Source organism: Gigantopelta aegis, chromosome 4 (genome assembly GCF_016097555.1).
Source record: "Gigantopelta aegis isolate Gae_Host chromosome 4, Gae_host_genome, whole genome shotgun sequence".
Lineage (NCBI taxonomy): Eukaryota > Metazoa > Mollusca > Gastropoda > Neomphalida > Peltospiridae > Gigantopelta > Gigantopelta aegis.
In genome coordinates, this window is record NC_054702.1 from 88,782,447 (window position 1) to 88,804,825 (window position 22,379).

Consider the following 22,379-nt stretch of genomic DNA (forward strand, 5'->3'; position numbering starts at 1 on the left):
TGTTTGCATACCACAATTCACTTTAGCATGTATTTTAATACAATTTTTATGTCAGAATGTATTCTGTGAAAAATACAACAATATTGAATGGGCTACATGTCTGCTACTTTTAGGAAGTATTTTCCCAAGATAACTATATGTATAATGCAACAAAATCAACATAGGTTGACCATGAAATCTTCTAATTATCCACCGATACGACAGAGCACCACCTCATTTTGCTGTTATACAAGTGGCAGCATACCACTTGCCCAGTCGTTATCAATTACTGCTAAAAATAACATTATTTTAAATACTATACAGATTAACCTACTTATAACCATCAAGAAAGATTTAAATATATTATATATATATATATATATATATATATATATATATATATATATATATATATATATATATATATATATATATATATATAAATAAAATATTATTATATTAATGAAGAATTGTTTCCTAAAGAATGTATTAAGCTGCTATAACAATATTAAAGAAATGACAAATGGTGGTGTGGTATCTACTGGTACATGCAGGGGCCTAGTTTGGTATTTTCAGGTGGACGCAGACTTTTTCTGCGATGGAATAAAACGTTATTGGCATAGAGCATACATTCATTTACATCATATATTTTAATTAAAAAAAAAATTGTAATCTCAGGTGGTACGCAGCTGCGTACCTGCGTATATGGAAGCTAGGCCCCTGACATGTAATAGAAGTCTAATGCTTCTATATAGCAATTAATTAACCCATACTTACATGTAATACAAACATCTAATGCTTCTGTTTAGCAACTATTTGACATATTCTTATATTTAATAAACGTTTCTGTTTAGCAACTACTGGTATTTAACCCATGCTTACATTCACAAGAGAGTTAGGAAGAGATGAATAATTACTGTTAGCAGTTTGAATGATAATTAGATGACACCTGGTTTATTTTGTCCACTGCAGAGTACAGGTAGCCAATCTGAAAGATTGTTTACACTACATTGTGTTTTGTCTTGTTTTGTGCTAATTGCTTTGTGAAAACAGATGCCAGTCTAGCTGTTCTGACTTGGTTGGGTAATTGGTAATTAAAACAACAAAGGTATACCAGTGATTCTTTTTCTTGTTACCTATAACTCCTTATCTAAACAGACCATCACCTTTCACTTTTGAACATTGTCTTGGATTTCAGATCATTTGACAGGAGACTAAATAATTATATACTGTATACATAACATACATGGATTATATTTTATTCTTTTTGTTTTGTACCAACTAACCATTAACCTCTCTCCTTGACAGAAAGCACAAATAGCTCTGATATTTGTGCCTAGAACAAGTGTGCTTGAACCCTAGTTAAATATAAACACTAAAATCAAGTTAAAATGAAGTGCAATTGTTGTAAAAGCTCTGAGGAACAGTATTACAAGTGGACATTGATGATCATGTTGTTGCAATGAGTTGGTGTTAATTGTTCTTGGACAAACAAACTTGGTAAGAAAACAGTTGACCTGTTGGCCGACTCAAAGTTAAACTTTGTTTAATGACACCACTAGAGCACATTGCTTTATTAATCATTGGCTATTATATATCAAACGTTTGATAATTCTGACAAATGTCTTAATGAAAACCCACTCCATTTTCCTATTAGCGGTAAGAGTTCTTTTCTGTGCACTTTCCTGTATACAGGACAGTGGACAGCACATACCACATCCTTTGATACACCAGTCATGGAGCTCTGGTTGGGACTGGGGTAAAAAAAAACAGGACAGTGGGCAGCACATACCATATCCTTTGATACATCAGTCATGGAGTATTGGTTGGGACTGGAGGGGAAAACCCCCAGCCATACAACAGCTATACCAAGGGGATTCAATCCTACTATCAAAGTGCCTCAGGCAATCACTATCGACTGCATTAGCTGACTTTATATTTCAACAATTGATATAGAGAAAAGAGATGAAACCTGATGCTGCCACATGTGTTACTCATACTAAATAGCACCAATGGATATTTTATATTCATTTTTCTACAAAGTGGACAAGAATGATCAATCCATTATCCTTCAACCCATGGCACTTCAAATGAGAAATCTAGCTACCACTGATACGCATCTCATCCCATGCCAAGAAATTACATTATAAGCTATGAGTTAACATTCGGGCCTGTTAATCAGTATTTATTTCACCAGAAGCTCAATAAATGAAAAAGTATAATGGAGCGGAGCGGATAATTTTACCATGCTCATATACCACGAAGGTTTCAAGCATGTCTGTCCCAGATCCCGTCTCTGGATAGCCAGGGGCCTGACCCGAGACAGATGTATAATGGTACTTATGCAGGTAGAGCTGGTAGTCCTACATGGTATTTATAATTTATTAATCTAAAATGCAAACTTTATGATGTCTGTGCAGTTTGTGATGATAAATAATGGGGGTTTTTTTTAAGTAGTTGTCAGGTAGTTGTAGGGTAACAATATACCATGAGTGGTCAATTTCAGAATGGTGCATTCAGGCTGTTATGAAAATAAAAGATTTTTCAATATCATAACCCACAAGAAGAAAAATAAATGTCTTGACAACAGCTTGTGTGTTTGTTATATGCTATTAATATGTAACAGATACACAATACTGCTGATCAAGTCTTAAACAAACATGCCTGGTCAGTGACACTGTCATAGTTAATGTGTCTTACAATAATTGCCATGTGAGAATTACACGTTGTTGATGACCTATTTTGTTACTTTTTTTTGTTCTAGCTTGTAAACATTTTCTTTCATTGATTTTGCAGTTCATGTTACTTTTGTGATTATTATTTATAAAGGGGAAAACCCTAAAATTGAATTTGGTTAAACATTAAAAATACATCTATACTGAACAAAATAAGAAACTTCCGCGAACTTTGCTTGAACATAACTTGATGAAAACAAACCGGGGGAATAATTGTTATATATGCGTTTAAAGAGTGTTCCATGATGCATCGTTTGGTGCAAAAATCATGGCCATAGGTTAACAGAAACTGGGAGAAATTTTGACCAAATGTGGTAGGGGTTAAAAAAAAACCCCACCCACTTAATAACGGGTATGACCACCTCTTGAATTGACCACTGCAGTGCATCGCAGGTGCATAGAATTGACTAAAGTGTTGATTTCTGCCTGTGGAATATTGTTCCATTCCTGAATGAGCGCTTGACGAAGTTCGTTGACATTAGCGGGTGGGTTGGGACGACACCTCAATCGTCTGTCCAGACTATTCCAGACTATCCCAGACATGCTTGATGGGGTTGAGATCAGGACTTTTAGCGGGCCAGTCATCAATGAAATCAGTGTTATTTGTGCTAAGAAAATTTACTGTGTCTCTAGCTGTATGAGAGGTGGCATTATCATGCTGAAAAATGGAGATGTTGGCGTTGTTATGGAACAGAGGATGAGGACGTGATGAGCGAGAATGTCATCGCGGTAACGCTGAGCATTTAAATTGCCATCAATGACGACTAGTGGTGAACGATAACCATGGGCAATGGCTGGCCAGACCATGACACAACCCCCACCCCCGAAACGATCTCGTTCAAGAACACAACAGTCAGCATAGTGTTCATTTCTCCTACAGTAGACGCGCACCCTGCCATCACCACGTTGTAAATAAAATCTGGATTCATCCGAAAAAAGAACGGTATTCCAGCGTCGCCATATCCAACGAGTGTGTAGAGTGCTCAATTAAGATGATTTAGACGACGACGTTGCGTTAAAATGCATCCGACGTAAGGACGTCGTGCATGTAAACCGTTCTCCCGCAGACGATTACGAACAGTTTGCCCACTGATTCGGTTATTATGAAGCCCAGGTGTGTTAGCAGCAGTAGCAGTGGCAGTTTGGAATCGATTACGCAAATGCATGTTCATGATATAGCGGTCTTATAGCGGTGCTTCCTGTAGTTCGAAATCTTACGCGAATATTTCGTATCGCTCAACTAGAACTCCCAACATGCCTTGCAACGTCTTCTGTTGACATGCCAGCATCAAGCATGCCAATCGCCCGTTCGCGTAAATTATTGGATATTCTTGGCATACTAAAAATGCTACAATGTGAAAAAACGTAATTAATGTTTGTTTTTTTAAAGCGTTTTCGTTCACTTGACAACAATGTCAGTAAGACAAGTAAAACAAATTGACCGAATACTACACGGAACATGTCGAACCATGCATGCACGTGCAAACTGAATTTGACGTTGTCGACGATTAACAGTGCAAAAATAATCGATAAAATTCATGAATCCTGATAATACAGTTCAAGGCTAATATTACCTATATTTATTTTATTTCCAAAACACCACGCAAAAAACAGCTAAAATGTTTACATTTATCCCAAAACACATCAAAGACAATTTTTATTCTGAAATTGATATAAATTATTATCTTTTTATACATTCAAAACCATTTCTTTTGTTGTTCCGCTCTATTTACAATGAAAGTTAAAAGCTATAAATGCATGTCAAATTTGTCACGTTGTGAAGTATAGTTACAGTGATGTATGTGTAGGGTACAGTATTTATTCATGTGTCAGACACCGATTCTTAATAGGCAGAACAACATGGATGACATTAGTTGTGCAGCCTCGGGCAATGCATATCAAATGTCAGTCATGTCACCCATGCATTTTGTCATTGTAACCAAATCAAGTTATTATTATATAAGGTACCAGGGTTTCTGCTAGAGGTACAGAGTGTAAAATTATGTACCCAAATATCTTGAAAATTAATATATATATTTGTCTAATTTTTAGATAAATGATAGTAAAAGAACTGTTGTTTAAAATTCATCAAAGCTCATGAAATGCAGTGTCTAGTTTCAAAACATTTCAAACCATATTTCATTTCAATTTAACTTATTTTCATGCTTATATCCAATTGAGGTTCAACAGTTCAAGCATGCTGTCCTGGGCACACACCTCAGCTATTTGCTTTTCTTCCTATGTCATATCAAACTGAATTTATTTACAAAAAACAATGTTCATGGAGGCTGGGAAGGACTATTGATATAATTTTTGATGTATGAAATAATTTGTATGGTATTCATACATTTCATTTCAACTAATTTTCATGTTTATATTCAATTAGGGTTCAAGCATGCTGTCCTGGGCACTCACCTTAGCTATCTGGGCTGTCTGTCCAGGACAGTGGGTTAGTTGTTAGTTGGTTAGTGGTTAGTGAGAGAGAATAGGGTGCAAACCCTGTACCTACCAGCCTGTAGTCTGATGACTTAACCACTGCACTACCGAGGCCGGTCAAACCCATAACCACTTGTAATAGTACTTATGTCAGTTTTGTTTTTATTACCTACCCTCAAATTATTTTCTGGCAGAACATCTGAGTACTAATAAAAGGACAATAACGACACCATAACGATACGTTGAGCGACAGTTAGTCGAACGTGTAGTTACAGTATCGTTATAGTGTCGTTGGAAGCATGTCGTAACATGGGAAATCCCTGTGTCGTTGGTACAGAGGTGTGAAATAGATACCAAACGCATCTCAGAAATTAAATTTTATATGACCTATTATATTATATTCAGTTTTTATCGTACTTCTAGGCCACTTTTAGTGGCTAGGTTAAGCATGATAAAAGTCATATTGCGTACTATATTATGTAAATGTACATATATATTTACTTCAGTCGATATTTCGTTAAAACTGCACATAAACTGTATGTCACAGTGTAGTGTGTACCATAACGTTCATGTACACCACCGTCCCTTATTAAATCTAACTGTGACACGTAGGTCTACAAATTTAGCACTTTTAGCAAACGACAGAAATGTACAACAAAAGTGTGATTCTTGTGCAAGGCGTGCTTTCTAATAGCCCTAGGTGTTGGTCGTATTTGTATATTCACATTATCTGTACAAGGCTGACACATTAGCTTAGTAAATGGTTTAACGTGTCCATATACCACTAGGGTTTCGAACATGCCTATCCCGAGTCCAGCCTCCGATAGGATCGGGGGTCTGACTCGGAACAGGGATAGCTGACACATTAAGCATAGCAAGTGATGGTGATCGTGAAAGAAGACCAAAATTCACCTCAACTGAATTAGAGGCCTTGGCAGACGCTGGGAGTGATTCTTAAACAGCTTTGTCTATTGTAATCTTGATTCGTTATCACAATGTACATGCTACTTGTATTTATGATAACTAATAAAATGTTCAGACAAAGCCACCTTAGTTATTGAAGTGCATCAATAACATTGCCTCTGGGTAGCTACTCCATTTCTTCACAATTGATCGTCTCTAGCATCGTTGACTTCATGATCTACCACCTCATCTTGTACGTCACTTGTGTTATCGATGATGTCATTTGGGGATCTGGGATCAAAATATCTTTGCAAATGTTCTCAAGAACAGCAGTTGCAACGATGACAAGGACACATCGCTCTGGAATAAACATCATGCATCCTCCAGACTTATGTAGGCAGAGCCATCTTGATTTCCACACATCAAATGCCCTCTCGCAAAAGCTTCTAGTGGTTGTATGGGCTCTGTTGTATGCTCTTTTTTGTCGTGATGCCGGCTGCAAGAGCGGAGTCATTAGCCATGGTCTAATAGGGTATCCTGAATCCCCTAATAACATACTGCCATCAACTTGACCATTCTCAAACAATTCCGCAATCCCACTATTTCTCCATATCAATGCATCATGTGTCGCACCAGGCCACTTTGCCACGATGTCCAAGAAAGCACCATTAGCTGACACTATGCACTGAACGTTGATAGCATGGTATCCTTCGTGGCTGAAATACAAATGTTCGTCGCGTGAAGGGCCTTGCACTGGGATGAGAGTTCCATCTAAGGCCCCGAGAACGTTGGGGAAATTTGCCAGTTTAAAAAAATCTTCTTTTGTGTTTCTCATTTCAGCATCCGTGTAAGGGAATTTTACATGTACTTTCTGCAATTTGTTGACAATAGACTTTGAAACTGCGTGTATGCACCTAGAAACGGAGTACCAGTTAATACCATGTATATCACCTGTTACTGCCTGAAAACCTCCTAATAATAACGTAGGGCTGCTACATTTTGTATCGATACCGGTAACGTACCACTTCTGCACGTCTGTCTCTTGAGATCCACTTGCAATGTACTGCATAGATACAATATTCCTCTCCTATCCATTCTGTATCTATCTTGTAATTCAATGTCATCAGTGTCTTCTTCTATTAGGGCCATTCCGTAGCATCACAACCATCGCAGTTATTATTTTGCAGGATGTCGAATGTTGACACCGAATCGTACGATTAAAACAATATTCCGTGTTTTTTATGCTCATCTACAACAAACATTTTACTTTACGACACTCTAACAACAGGGTAGGAGCTGTTGTTAATATAACGATATCGCTAGTAACTGACACCCGGAACGACACTTTCTGGCACATCAACTGTTCCTCCACGACGTCTTAACGATGTCATTATGTACAACGATAGCTTCGGGAACATGGCCCCAGGGCAGGACATAGCCAAGTAGTAAAGCACAGTCAGTCTGGGATCATTCCAACCAGTGCACCACAAAGTTTGTGGTATGTGCTATCCTGTCTGTGAGATGGCAAATATAAAAGATCCCTTGCTATAAATGAAAAAAAATTTGACATCTAGTAGTTCATGATTAATAAATCAATGTGCTCCAGTGATGTCGTTAAACAAAACAAACTTTGACGTTAACGTTTTTCTAATGCCATCCATTGCTTCAAAACCTGAGGCATTCATAAACTGCATAAATGATCATTTCATTCATGTATTGGTTATGCAGTTTATTTAACTAACTGGTTTATCATTTGTGTAAATTTACTGAATTATGAGTCCAAGTTATTCTGTTTTTCAATTAAAAAACAAATTGAGATGGAAACCAAAATAGGTTATGTAATCCTCTTTGATATAATCCCTTTGTAGGTTATGCAAATTTTGAATTTTAGGAGGCCTAAATTGGTATTTGTGATATGTCCAATAATATGTTCTCTGCTTTGGTTATATGAAAAGTTGCTTATGTGGTGGCTAATTTGTCTTACATACCTAATAGCTGTTACTGTAATTAAACAGTGTGCCGATAAAGTGGAGTGGCAAGCAAATGAACTATAAACATAAAATTATTAAAATAGGGGTTTTCATGCCTTGGCACACTATTGTCAACTCCAGCCCTACCCTGTTTGATGTGAGCCTGCATGAATACATGTTAGCGTATATGTTTTCATTTCATTTCAACTTATTTTCATGCTTATATCAAATTAAGGTTGAAGCACACTGGGCACACACACACCTCAGCTATCTGGGCTGTCTGTCCAGGACAGTGGATTAGTTGTTAATTGTTAGTGGTTAGTGAGAGAGAAGAGAGTGTAGTGGTCTTACACCTACCCATTGAGCCCTTAAGAATTTGCTCTGGGTTGGAGCCAGTATCGGGCAGCGAACCCTGTACCTACCAGCCTGTTGTCTGATGGCTTAACCACTGAAGCCGGTTATATGTTTTCAAGGTTGTTTACTACCACCCTGTGATCCACATAAGTAAAGTTGACCCTTCCCAGTTGTTCGAGTTCAAAAAAACAAAACACATATATTTATACTTATTATGTTATGTCATGTACATATTATATATGTAGCTATGATTCAATATCTTCTCTTTTTAGCAATGTTTGCTGGGTCTCTTTTCGTTGTTTCCTTCGGGATTCAATTAAAATTTTGAATAAAAGTCAGTATCTATTTGTGATATTTGTATTTTTGAATATTTCTTTACACTGTGCTTGTATTTAAATCTTGAATTTTTATATTGATGTTGATCATCACTTTATTTGTTTGTATTACCATAGTTTGACACTCAATAGCCGATGTATTTTTCGTGCTGGGGTGTTGTTAAACATTTATTCATTCATTCATTCATTCTTTTCGTACATGACTAATGCACAGCTGTCAATAGGACAATAAACCGGGCCCTTATGTATTTATGACTTTATAAGGTTCTGCCAAGCCGGGGAAACCCTGAGGTGAAAGCCTGTCAGCATTTCTACACACAACTTCAGCTAGGTGTGTTTGCTGTGCCGGGAAATATTTGAACTGGATGGCTTTTGTACACTGCTATTGTTTCTTGTCTTTGTGTATCAGATCTGCTGGTGGCTTCCACAGGAATCAAATGTTTGTTGATAGCTTGTGCGGATTTCTGCAGTCACCACTCATTCAATAAGAGTTAAAATATAGCTCATTGGTATGATTACGTCACCTCATTGGACTCACAGCTGGTTTATTAAGGCTGTGGTATGTGCTGTCCTGCTTCACTGGTATTGCTGTTGTCCTCAACATGAAGCAAATATTTGTTGATAGCTTTTAACGATTTCTGCAATCACTCACTGCTTCAGTAAGAGTTAAAATGTTGCTCATTAAATCCACAACTGATTTATTACGGCTGTGGTATGTGCTATCCTGCTGCATCGGTATTGTGTTGTTGGTTTTTTGTCTTTGTGTATTGGCCTGCTGGTGACCTCATCAGGAATCAAATGTTGTTGATAGCTTGTAATGATTTCTACACTCACTCACTGTTTCAATAAGAGTTACAGTGTAGCTCAATGATAAGATTAAGCCACCTTATTGGACACACAGTGTATTTATTAAAGTTGTGATATGTGCTATCCTGTTTTTTTAAATGTGTATGTAAAAGACTCACTGTCTCTGTTGTGGCAACAGGTTTCTTATCTCATACTTTAGACCTGGTGCCTACTTTACACAGCTGTTCTGGGCTCTCTTAAGCCATGCTGCATTGTCTTTCCAAGTCTTTTTGCATGACACAACAAGATCGTAAGTTTGTAAGACTTTAGTGAATTAGGCTCCTATCTCCACCATCACAACTCAAAGAGAATGTTTGTTTTTGTGCATGTTGTATAAAGTCCCATTGAGTGCAGATGTTTTGTTATATTATTACCGGTATTGATGCTAGCCACAATTTAGACAAACAAATACCCTTCAGAAATTCCTGGACACACACCACTTTTTAATATAACCGTTATTAAAGGTCAAGGTTTAGATAGATTTTATTTCTAGCTTTAGCAGACTTTTTATTATTATTATTATAAATTGCACAAACATCAAGTAAAACATGTTGCTAGTTTACTTTGTGCCATATTATAGTGATGCAATTAATGTTATATTTATAATGACCGGTTGTGCTAGTTAAGACTATAATTATGTATCTTGGTCTGAGTGTTTGCATGGCCACCTAATATGAAAATAGTGAATCAAAAAATTACTTTCAAAACTTAGTTATGAAGATAAACCTCACATTTGATGTTATATGTCAAAGTTTATCTTGATAGTCTACTTTCATATGTTTGTTTTGTGGTTGTGTGTGTGACAGTGTGAGGATTACTTCTCAATATAGCTTTTTAAGAATGGCTGTCTGCCCATCTGCGATCATAACAACTAACAAAAGAAAAGAAAAAAATACCACACTACCATTGTAAGACTTTCACATCTGTGACCAAACAATGTATTGTCAAACGTTTCTAAGTTGCCAATTCAGACCCATGACAACTCTGAAAGCAAGATTTTAATTTTATTATTTTTGTATGGCAATGGTTTAGGGCAGGGCGGCAATAATCAGGGGCAGAACGTCAATAAATGTGGCATGGTGCACAAAACGGGGACAGGGCGCAGCACTCTTCTACTGATTGCTAGCTAGAACACTGGGGTTTACTTTATCGTTAGAGCACTTGCCTCAGGTGCTTTGGTTATAGCATTCAACCTCTTGGTGGTCCCATTCTTTGATTGGATTGTTGTTATTTTTCTCATCCCAAACAGTGCCCCTGGCAAGACGTAGCCCAGTGGTAAAGCACTCGCTTGATGCGTGGTCAGATTGATCCCCGTCGGTGGACCCATTAGGCTATTTCTCACTCCAGCCAGTGCTCCACAACTGGTGTAACAAAGGCTGTGGTATGTACTATCCTGTCTGTGGGATGGTGCATATAAAAGATCCCTTAGTGCTAATCTCAATATCTGTGTGGTCCTTAACCATATGTCCGACGCCATATAATCATAAATAAAATGTGTTGAGTGCATCGTTAAATAAAACATTTCCTTCATTCATTGAACCTCTTGGTGGACCCATTCTTTGAATGGATTGTTGTTATTTTTCTCATCCCAACCAGCGCCCCATGACTAGTATATCAAAGGCCATGGTATGTGCTGTCCTGCCTGAGAAAGTGCACATAAAATATCCCTTGCTGCTAATGGTAAAATGTAGTGACTATGTCAAAATTATCAAATGTTTGACATCCAACAGCAGATTATGATATAATAAATTAGTGTCCTCTAGTGGTGTCGATAAGCTAAACAAACTTTACTTTAATGTGCAGTAATATAGAATGGTACAGGTACATGCAGTTTAATTTATAGACAGGGTAGTATGGACATGGTCTTGCCTTTTACATAATTTTGAACTGTATGACACCAACATGCCCTGGTTTTTTCAGGTGTGTACATTGTTGTACTGGGGACACTGGGGACACTGTAAACACAAACATGACTATAATTAAGCACATTGGATTTGCCAAAGTTGATAATATGAGTAAGAAAGTGTCAGTAATTTGTAACTTAATGGTAAGAGAAAGCTGTAATCCCCCACAGTAGATTACACTGCATGTTAACTAGGGTCAGTGGCTTGAAGGTAATGTCAGTCACAAGCAATGCTTCACTTTGATTGTAAGTCCTCAATGGATAAAGGTAATTCAATTGCAAATCTGTCTTAAGCTACACAGCTTGACACATACTTCTAGCAAGTATGTGCATCAAAGTCAACATTAGAATTTGTATTGCCTTTTGGGTATACATGCATGAGTGCATATCCTGTTGCTAGATTTTTAAAAATGTGTTTGTGTGTGTGTGTGTATATATAATATATATGTGAGCCGTCACATGGGAAACCTACAACTTAGCAAAAAAAACACGTTTGTCTTATTTTTTGGTAAAAAGTTGTGTGCAGGAAAAACGACAACCCACGATACCCAAGTGATAATTTTCTTTTCTTTGGGACTATGTAATTGGTCAGTTCTGTGGTTTTAGATGGAAAAGTCTACTTAATCAGTATTTTTACAGAACTATTTACAGTAATAAACCATGTCCATTATCATTTTAGGGGCGACAGGTAATATTACACAATACCAGTATGTATTTTTGTGTCTAGACAGCGTCAATTAATTGGCTTGTCTGGTTACCAGTGAAATACACACCTGCCAATCAGGAATCACAGGTAGAAGCAACTAACAGCATAGACCAATTAACTAAGAAAACACTCCGTGTATCATTTCAATACTTAGGTTAATGCATGGACAAAACATTGTTAATTATTTCGACTTGTTGTATAGCCACTTTGACAGTGGTGTTTTATTTTGTATTGAAAAAAAAAAAAAATATATATATATATATATATATATATATATATTGCTGGATATACTTATTGCTGGATATACTTATTGCTGGCTTACTGGGATGTATATTATTATAGATCATTGCAATGTATGACTATCATCCCGCAAAAACCAGGTAGATTGTGTTTCTCTAGTTCTAAGGCTCATTCCTGACGTTACGCGTTAAGTATTACGTATCCACCAGCTTGCCAGAGGGCATATTCACTGGAATGGAACTAAATGGCTGCGCCCGTTATATCTAATAGCTGTCACATTTAACCGTTTTATTAATTAAATATAATAATATACTTTTTGATATTAAGCAATAATGTGCATTATATATCTTTGAATATGCATAAAGTCCAAAAGCTTTGCTTAAGCATTCCTTTAAGTTATATATTCCGATTTATTAAAAAATAATTAAAGTGATATATTCCGATTTAATTTTTTTAAATGACTCTACAGATCACATACATTAATGTGATACTAATTAGTGAGAGATATGAAATTTAGCAAACTGCAACATTTCGCACCAATGTTTTTCAATTTTCTGTTACTTATTCCACCCCACCCCACTTTATTCAGATTCCTGTATCCACTATGGAGTAATTTCATATTTTGTTGGTGTCATACTGTCGAACGATATCGTTTCATTCTTTGGTTGGTACATGTAGTTGGCATGTTGTAACCTGGTATTTGGGGTGGACAAAGGGTCGAATGGTTTTATATTAAGTTTTGTTTCTGTTGTGACAAGTATTTTCAGCGGCAGGCCCGCTATTGCATTTCGCTTTCGTGTTTTGCCGCCCCCTTTATTTTCCCGCATCCTACTATATTTTACAGAACCCAGCTCTGCTATTTCATACTGGACACTTTTTTTTCACACTGAAAAATAATAATTGATCATTCAGCACACTCGACATCAAAGAAAACAAGCCGCGGTGTGGAAAAACTTCAGTAGTTTACGATAATTACCATAACGTAATTTAACACTATTTTAACAGCCTCGGTCAATCAGTCTTTTGTGTTCACTAACTTTCGTCTGATATTTTGCTCTCAGTTGCATGTTAATCTCTAGACCAGCTTATGCAATGACATCATGACGTATAATAAAAGGTATATAAATGAAACGTTTCTGTTATCGTACCGCAATGTGTGTGCAGACAACAGTAAATTTGTTTGCAAACAATGGTTAAATAAATAACTAAAAATGTAGTATTGTTACGATATATATTTTGTTTTTAGATAATGATTTAGTTTTCAATATTTAGATTATAACTAGAAACAGAAGTAGAAATAGTGGTATTGATTGTAGTCCACAGAACAGGTAGGCCTAACCGAGTGGTAGACCCATGCAACCCAATACAATCCTAATTTGATGTTTGGTCTAACTTATGAATATTGTATATAACTTCTGGAAAAGTTGCTGAACTTTATGTTATGTATAATCATGTACCGGGTATGTTATAAAAACGTGTGATACTTGCATACCATATCGATATATAGGACTTCTCCCTATGCTTGTAAATGTGTATCAAAGAACTGATGGTATCGCTAACGATCTCAACCAATGTTCTCAGGTACAAAATACAAAATAGTAACCAAATACTACTGTACATACAGATATATGTTTACTTCAAACTGATCTTCGTGTAAAGAAGAAGATGTCATCTTCTAAATTCTTCAAAACAAACAACACAAACAGCATGTCAACTTTTACTTCTGCGTTTACATGTGACATCAGACTTTGAGCTGCATTTACTCAGTTTCTGACATCATGCTTAGTTGTAGGTTTTCACGTGTGACGGCCCATATATATATAAGTGAAACCTCTCAAAACGGGACATTTTTCATGGTCCCTTTTTTAATATGTATGCAGAAGAGAACCTCTCTAAACCGGATACTTCTTAAAACCGGACTTTTTACTTGGTCCGAAGGGTGTCCGGTTTAGAGGAGTTTCACTGTATATATATATATATATATAGTGAAACCCCTTAAAACCGGATAGCCATGGGACCAAGGAAAAAGTCTGGTTTTGAGGGGTATCCGGTTTACAGAGGTTTCAGTAATGAGGTAAACCGTTTGTTGGTTGGTGTTCTCTTCTGATATAGTAACTAATAAAACAGCCAAAAAAATCAGGTACACTTTCGAATTATTTTAAGTTTATCATCAAGTGATAATTCAACATGGCGGCATTTCGCTGGACGTTCCGACATGTTCAAACAATTGGGAAAATCAATTAAATTCCTAGTTGCTTTACCGTTCATTGCGGTAATCGTGAGACGTACATGTAGGCTATGAAAAGGAGCTCAATCAAATTCGTAAGTTAATCTAACTTTGGAACAATCGAGCTCAGAATAAAGGGAGTACGTGTGTTTCCACCGATTATTTAAACATCAAAGCTGTTAATTAATCCCTTAATTGGTATTTGTCAACTGCTCCACAGTGACACTGGAGCATGCGCACATGTAATTAGCTCTGCGTACGCAGTGACATTATCGGCTGAGTGGGTATTCAAAGTATAAGATATGCAGTAATGATTGACGTCAGTGTGACCATCCAGTTTTCAGAGGTAAAATTTGCATTAAAGGAACACAATGGGACTGGATAATTTCGTCCAGTGCAGTTTAGAGGGGTTTCTGGTTTAGAGGGGTAAATTTTAGTGTTAAAAGATATGCAAATCACAGGACCATGTAAAAATGACCGGTTATGAGGGAATTAATTCCGGTTTACTGAGGGTCCGGTTTTGAGGGGTTTCACTGTGTATACATATATATATATATATATACTGAACAAAAAAAGAAACTTCCGATTTGTACATATAGTATTTGTTGTGTTAAAGAATTCATTGTGTAATGAAATTATATAGGTAGTATTAGCCTTGAGCTGTATTATCAGGATTCATGAATTTTATCGATTATTTTTGCACTGTTAATCGTCGACAATGTGAAATTCAATTTGCACGTGCATGCATGGTTCGACATGTCCCGTGTAGTATTCGGTCAATTTGTTTTACTTGACTTACTGACATTGTTGTCAAGTGAATGAAAAGGCTTCAAACATTTTTTACATTGTAGCATTTTTAGTATGCCAAGAATACCCAATAATTTACGCGAACGGGCGATTGGCATGCTTGATGCTGGCATGTCGACAGAAGACCTTGCAAGGCATGTTGGGAGTTCTAGTCGAGTGATACGAAATCTTCGCATAAGATTTCAAACGACAGGAAGCACCAACGACTTGCCACGTTGTGGACGTCCGCATGTTACAACTCGTGGTCAAGACTGCTATATCATGAACACGCATTTGCGCAATTGATTCCAAACTGCCACTGTTACTGCTGCTAACACACCTGGGCTTCATAATAATGAATCAGTGGGCAAACTGTTCGTAATCGTCTGCGGTGGAAACATGCACGACGTCCTTACATCGGATGCGTTTTAACGCAACGTCATCGTCTTAATTGGGCACGTGTACACACTCGTTGGATACGGCGATGCTGGAATACCGTTTTTTTTCCGGATGAATCCAGATTTTCTTTACTTCGTGGTGATGGCAGGGTGCGCTTCTACCATAGGAGAAATGAACGCTATGCTGACTGTTGTGTTCTTGAACGAGATCGTTTCGGGGATGGGGGTTGTGTCATGGTTATCGTTCACCACTAGTCGTCATTGATGGCAATTTAAATGCTCAACGTTACCGCGATGACATTCTCGCTCATCACGTCATTCCTCTGTTCCATAACAACGCTAACATCTCGATTTTTCAGCATGATAATGCCACCTCTCATACAGCTAGAGACACTGTAAATTTTCTTAGGACAAATAACATTGATTTCATTGATGACTGGCCCGCTAAAAGTCCTGATGTCAACCCCATCGAGCATGTCTGGGATAGTCTGGACAGACGATTGAAGCGTCGTCCCAACCCACCCGCTAACGTCAACGAACTTCGTCAAGTGCTCATTCAGGAATGGAACAACATTCCACAGGCAGAAATCAACACTTTAGTCAATTCTATGCACCTGTGATGCACTGCAGTGGTCAATTCAAGAGGTGGTCATACCCGTTATTAAGTGGGTTTTTTTTTTTAACCCCTACCACATTTGGTCAAAATTTCTCCCAGTTTCTGTTAACCTATGGCCATGATTTTTGCACCAAACGATGCATCATGGAACACTCTTTAAACACATATATAACAATTATTCCCCCAGTTTGTTTTCATCAAGTTATGTTGAAGTAAAGTTAGCGGAAGTTTCTTATTTTGTTCAGTATATTTTTTTATTTTTTTTTTTTTTGGAAAAGAGAATTTCAATAGGTTGTGCAGTAAATTTCAAACAAGTTTAAGACATACATTCTTCTTTGCCGATTGTTATATTACTCATATTATTACAAATTTGAGATTAAAATAAACGTATATGGTTACATGACCCAAAGCAAAATATGTGTATTTAGCTGTTAAATGAGGCATTCATTATACTTTAAGTAATACATCTTCTAGGTTGCAATTAATCATCAACAATGTCAAATATGTGCTCTGTCATTTTGTTTCATATTAAACATTTCACTTTATTCTGTCTTTAACTATTGCCACTGGTGATAATCTTAGCTTTTTGTTAAAAAAACCCTGACATAAGTAATTTGTCATTTGCAATCAGGTAGTAGTAATACACATATAAAAAATACAGAACCTTGCATTTAATCTACATGCAAGAAAATGTCACATAATATTTTAACAAGGATGTTTTTACTAGCAATCCTCGGTTGTTCAGAAAGATCATAGTTGCATTTTTAGCTTCCAGTATACCTTGCATAAATGTAAATACTGTTAGTGTTCATTTTATAAATGTAAATGTATTTATTCAGCATCACTAATAGCATGCACACACATTGTCACGTTATTGCCTGTCAGAGCTATGGTTGATTTACTTGTTTAATGTTGGACAGTGCACCTCCAGCCATGACACAGAAGCCCATGTTTTAGTGCACATTAACCATGAACAAAAATAAACATATCAAAGTCATCAAATGTTATATTCATTCATTTATAGTTAATTTTGTGTTTATATCCAACTAAGGTTTAAACACACTGTCTTTGGCACACACCTACCTGGACTTTCTAATAATATGGATAATGATTAATGGTTAGTGAGAGAGAAGTCAGTGTAGTCATTAAACTCACTCTGTGTGGGAGCCAGTATGGGGAGGGGAACCCAGTACCTACCAGCCTTAAGTCTGATGGTTTAACAAGTACACCACCAAGATTGGGCATCATTATAGAAATCTCTCTTTGCAGTAAATTATTTTAGTAAAATCATAGGTCCTAAATAACTTTAACTTGAATATATTGACTTGTTTACTAGACTTGCCTGCATGTGCTTTTCATATAGTTTTGCTTTTAAATTTGGCTATCATCAAATACATTATGGTTTTAATAGTGTCATTGGGGTTTTAAATTAAAATGACACCTAATGCTCTGTTATTTATATTTCAAGTAATGCTTCTTTTGAGCAAAAAGTTAACTTTCCTTTAGCATCTCTAAAGCTGACTTGCAGGATATCTCAAATACAGCTTACAGTCATGTTGTACTATTAGTAGTTTGTGGAATTAAAAAAAAAAATTATTGATATTTTATGTGCTGAATAATGAGTACATCTAAACCATATTTGATAATGATTTTTCTTTGTTTCTAGTTGCTGACGTTTGACGTGAAGGATGAAGAAGACACAAAGCCGGTTCACATGTATAGCAGTACCCACAGCACCATCCCAGCAATCAAACTCAGACTCATCAAGGCAGAGAAAACCAGGGTTAGTTCACCATACTGCCATTCTAACCTCCTGTTAACTTTAACACTTGAATTTATTAATACATGTGTTACTATAGAAGATCCTTTGCTGCTAATGGAAAAACGTAGCAGGTTTCCTCTGAGGACTACAAGTCAGAATTGCCAAACGTTTTACATCCAATAGCCGATGATTAATTAATCAAATGTGCTCTAGTGGTGTCGTCAAACAAAACAAACTTTAACTTTTTATTAATACATGTCTATAAATAAATTGATAACTTTATAAATTATTTTCATAATAAACTAAAAATATTTCTTTAAAAATCTTTATGCTAAAAAACCCAACCTTGGGACATTTTGAAATAAATTCTTGAGATAAATAAAATCTTTACACAAAGAATACAGTTTATTATGTACCTGATATTTGCATTTAGTCGATAGCAATTATGTTATTGTAAAATCTTAACAAACCATATTCATTATAATGTAATAATCTAGAGATTGTACCATGAAATACTGTTGCAATATTTTTTGGTATTCTTATCAATTATTGAGGGCAATATCTTGTTTTATGGACCGAAGAAATTGATATTGACCGAGGCCAATGGCCGAGGTCAATATCAATTTTTTCGGTCCATAAAACATGATATTGCCCAAAATGTGGTCAATAATTGTTTTATTACATAATGTTATCCATAAGACTTGTACATTCCTGCTTTGTTTATCAGAATCGAAATACGCCAATGCTTATAATTTCCTGCAATGCCTTAAAACTGATGGGATTTAGTGACGTCACGTAATTCTGTGATGAGGAATGCGAAAATAAACAGTTGAAACATTACCACGACAAAAAATCAAATTCGAGACATTATAACCAGCAAGAGTGCCAAAATCATATTAATAGCAAAATAAAACACAAAATGTGATAAATCTGAACATACATTAATACTGAACAGTTACCGATTACCTTCAAATGCATTTTTTATTCGTAAAAAAAATCCTTAGAGTGCTGATTCCAACTGCATTTTGATGTACCATGTACGTTTCTAAATCTGCGATATATTCCATACACAATTTGACGATTACTGACCTTGTTTTTGTCGTATTTGCGGAATTCAACTCGGTATGATTAAAGATGTTATATTTTTGCTAAAGGACAGCAAAGCGTTTTGTCACAAGTTTGTGCTTGTTTACATTAGAATTAGTAGTTGACATTGCATTACGTTACCTACTCATTAATTGGATAGGATTTTGTCTCATCTTTATTTTCATTGGTCAGGGCAGTATTACAATTTACGGACGGTTATGTGACTGGTTTTTGACCAATAAGAATACAGATATATTTTCATTATGTAATAATGATTTTTATATGATTGTTTTATCTTCAGTCAAGTTCCAAAGCTCACCTTGCTCTACCGAGAACTGATGTTCGTCTGGAGCTGGGCGTGTTCCACTCGGAAGTGGACATCTCGATCGTTGACCGCATCAACAGTCTGCTGTCACCAGAACCACTCATGTCTATGGAGGCCAGTGCAGTCCGGGGCAAATTCAGCTATAGTCAGCTGAACAACACAAGTTCGGTATGTGGAGCTTTCTGTGTTTTTATTAGGGTTGAACATTCTAGAATTGATCATGTGATGGTGGCATACAATGTTTTATATTACCATCATGTTTGCAAAGGAAAAAGATGTAGCAAACTGACCATGAAAAAAAAAGATTACTGTTTCCCACCCTCTCCTTATCATGAATTCCAGAGGAGCTCATAATAAAGTGTTATTTTTTTGAAGTCATAAAATGGCATCTGCAATTACAAAATTTAATGTATTTATTTAAGATTTTATGTTTACATTGTGCATTTGTAACCATAACCTGCTTTTTTTTTCAGACAAATACTTCAATATTAATTAATTGTTGGTTTCAATTACTTATAGATCCTTTTGTTTTTTATGCAATAAAATATGTTTTGAATCAATCAGTCATTTAAATTATGTGAATACATGTTGTTTATTCACCAGTAGCCAATTTCACGAAACATCAGTAGTTTACGTCTGTGAGTACCGGTGATACTGGGCATTTACAAGTGTGTAACATCTATTTCACAAAACATCAGTAGTTTACGTCTGTGAGTACCGGTGATACTGGGCATTTACAAGTGTGTAACATCTATTTCACAAAACATCAGTAGTTTACGTCTGTGACTACCGGTGATACTGGGCATTTACAAGTGTGTAACATCTATTTCACAAAACATCAGTAGTTTACGTCTGTGACTACCGGTGATACTGGGCATTTACAAGTGTGTAACATCTATTTCACAAAACATCAGTAGTTTACATCTGTGACTACCGGTGATACTGGGCATTTACAAGTGTGTAACATCTATTTCACAAAACATCAGTAGTTTACGTCTGTGACTACCGGTGATACTGGGCATTTACAAGTGTGTAACATCTATTTCACAAAACATCAGTAGTTTACGTCTGTGACTACCGGTGATACTGGGCATTTACAAGTGTGTAACATCTATTTCACAAAACATCAGTAGTTTACGTCTGTGACTACCGGTGATACTGGGCATTTACAAGTGTGTAACATCTATTTCACAAAACATCAGTAGTTTACGTCTGTGACTACCGGTGATACTGGGCATTTACAAGTGTGTAACATCTATTTCACAAAACATCAGTAGTTTACGTCTGTGACTACCGGTGATACTGGGCATTTACAAGTGTGTAACATCTATTTCACAAAACATCAGTAGTTTACGTCTGTGACTACCGGTGATACTGGGCATTTACAAGTGTGTAACATCTATTTCACAAAACATCAGTAGTTTACGTCTGTGACTACCGGTGATACTGGGCATTTACAAGTGTGTAACATCTATTTCACAAAACATCAGTAGTTTACATCTGTGACTACCGGTGATACTGGGCATTTACAAGTGTGTAACATCTATTTCACAAAACATCAGTAGTTTACGTCTGTGAGTACCGGTGATACTGGGCATTTACAAGTGTGTAACATCTATTTCACAAAACATCAGTAGTTTACGTCTGTGACTACCGGTGATACTGGGCATTTACAAGTGTGTAACATCTATTTCACAAAACATCAGTAGTTTACGTCTGTGACTACCGGTGATACTGGGCATTTACAAGTGTGTAACATTATTTCACAAAACATCAGTAGTTTACGTCTGTGACTACGGTGATACTGGGCATTTACAAGTGTGTAACATCTATTTCACAAAACATCAGTAGTTTACGTCTGTGACTACCGGTGATACTGGGCATTTACAAGTGTGTAACATCTATTTCACAAAACATCAGTAGTTTACGTCTGTGACTACCGGTGATACTGGGCATTTACAAGTGTGTAACATCTATTTCACAAAACATCAGTAGTTTACGTCTGTGACTACCGGTGATACTGGGCATTTACAAGTGTGTAACATCTATTTCACAAAACATCAGTAGTTTACGTCTGTGACTACCGGTGATACTGGGCATTTACAAGTGTGTAACATCTATTTCACAAAACATCAGTAGTTTACGTCTGTGACTACCGGTGATACTGGGCATTTACAAGTGTGTAACATCTATTTCACAAAACATCAGTAGTTTACGTCTGTGACTACCGGTGATACTGGGCATTTACAAGTGTGTAACATCTATTTCACAAAGAAAAGTACATAACTATAAAACGGGGTGAATTTTAAGGACAAAAGAAAATGAAATATGTGTACTTCTAACTATATTTATTGTTCTGTAACAGTAATAAGAATTGTGGTGTAGTCGTAAATTTATGTTTACATCCAAAACTAGGCTTACGATGTTTTGTGAAATTGGACCCAGAATTTTTATTTCAAAAGCAGTACATTTTTAACAGGCTAATTTATTTTGTTCTCTTTGATGAGGTTGGTCGTCAGATGTTCAACCAAGTGATGCAGGAAAACCCCGCATTGGATGAGAACCTGGTGGACTTCCATGTGGCCAGTGACAGTGGAACAGTTAACTTCAGGTGAGCTGCGTGATGGATGATTTTAAAACATCCACAGAATAATAAAAACAGTAGCATACATTATTGTAATTATTGTCAAGAATTAATCTCCTAATTCTTGTTTTCTTTTGAATTTACTCATTGATGATATGATGTTGTAATTTAATTTATACTTGTTTATT

At 36.3% G+C, this 22,379-nt stretch overlaps 1 protein-coding gene across 3 annotated transcripts in view; it reads left to right on the plus strand.

Moving 5' to 3' along the window:
* Window positions 1-22,379, plus strand: part of LOC121371346 (autophagy-related protein 2 homolog A-like) — a 97,254-nt gene that overhangs the window by 38,960 nt on the left and 35,915 nt on the right. For all 3 annotated transcript variants that reach the window (XM_041497163.1, XM_041497164.1, XM_041497165.1), the window contains exons 13-15: window positions 18,101-18,217; window positions 19,584-19,775; window positions 22,115-22,218. In XM_041497163.1, the coding sequence (XP_041353097.1) occupies window positions 18,101-18,217; window positions 19,584-19,775; window positions 22,115-22,218 (413 nt within the window). The remainder of the gene's footprint in view (window positions 1-18,100; window positions 18,218-19,583; window positions 19,776-22,114; window positions 22,219-22,379) is intronic.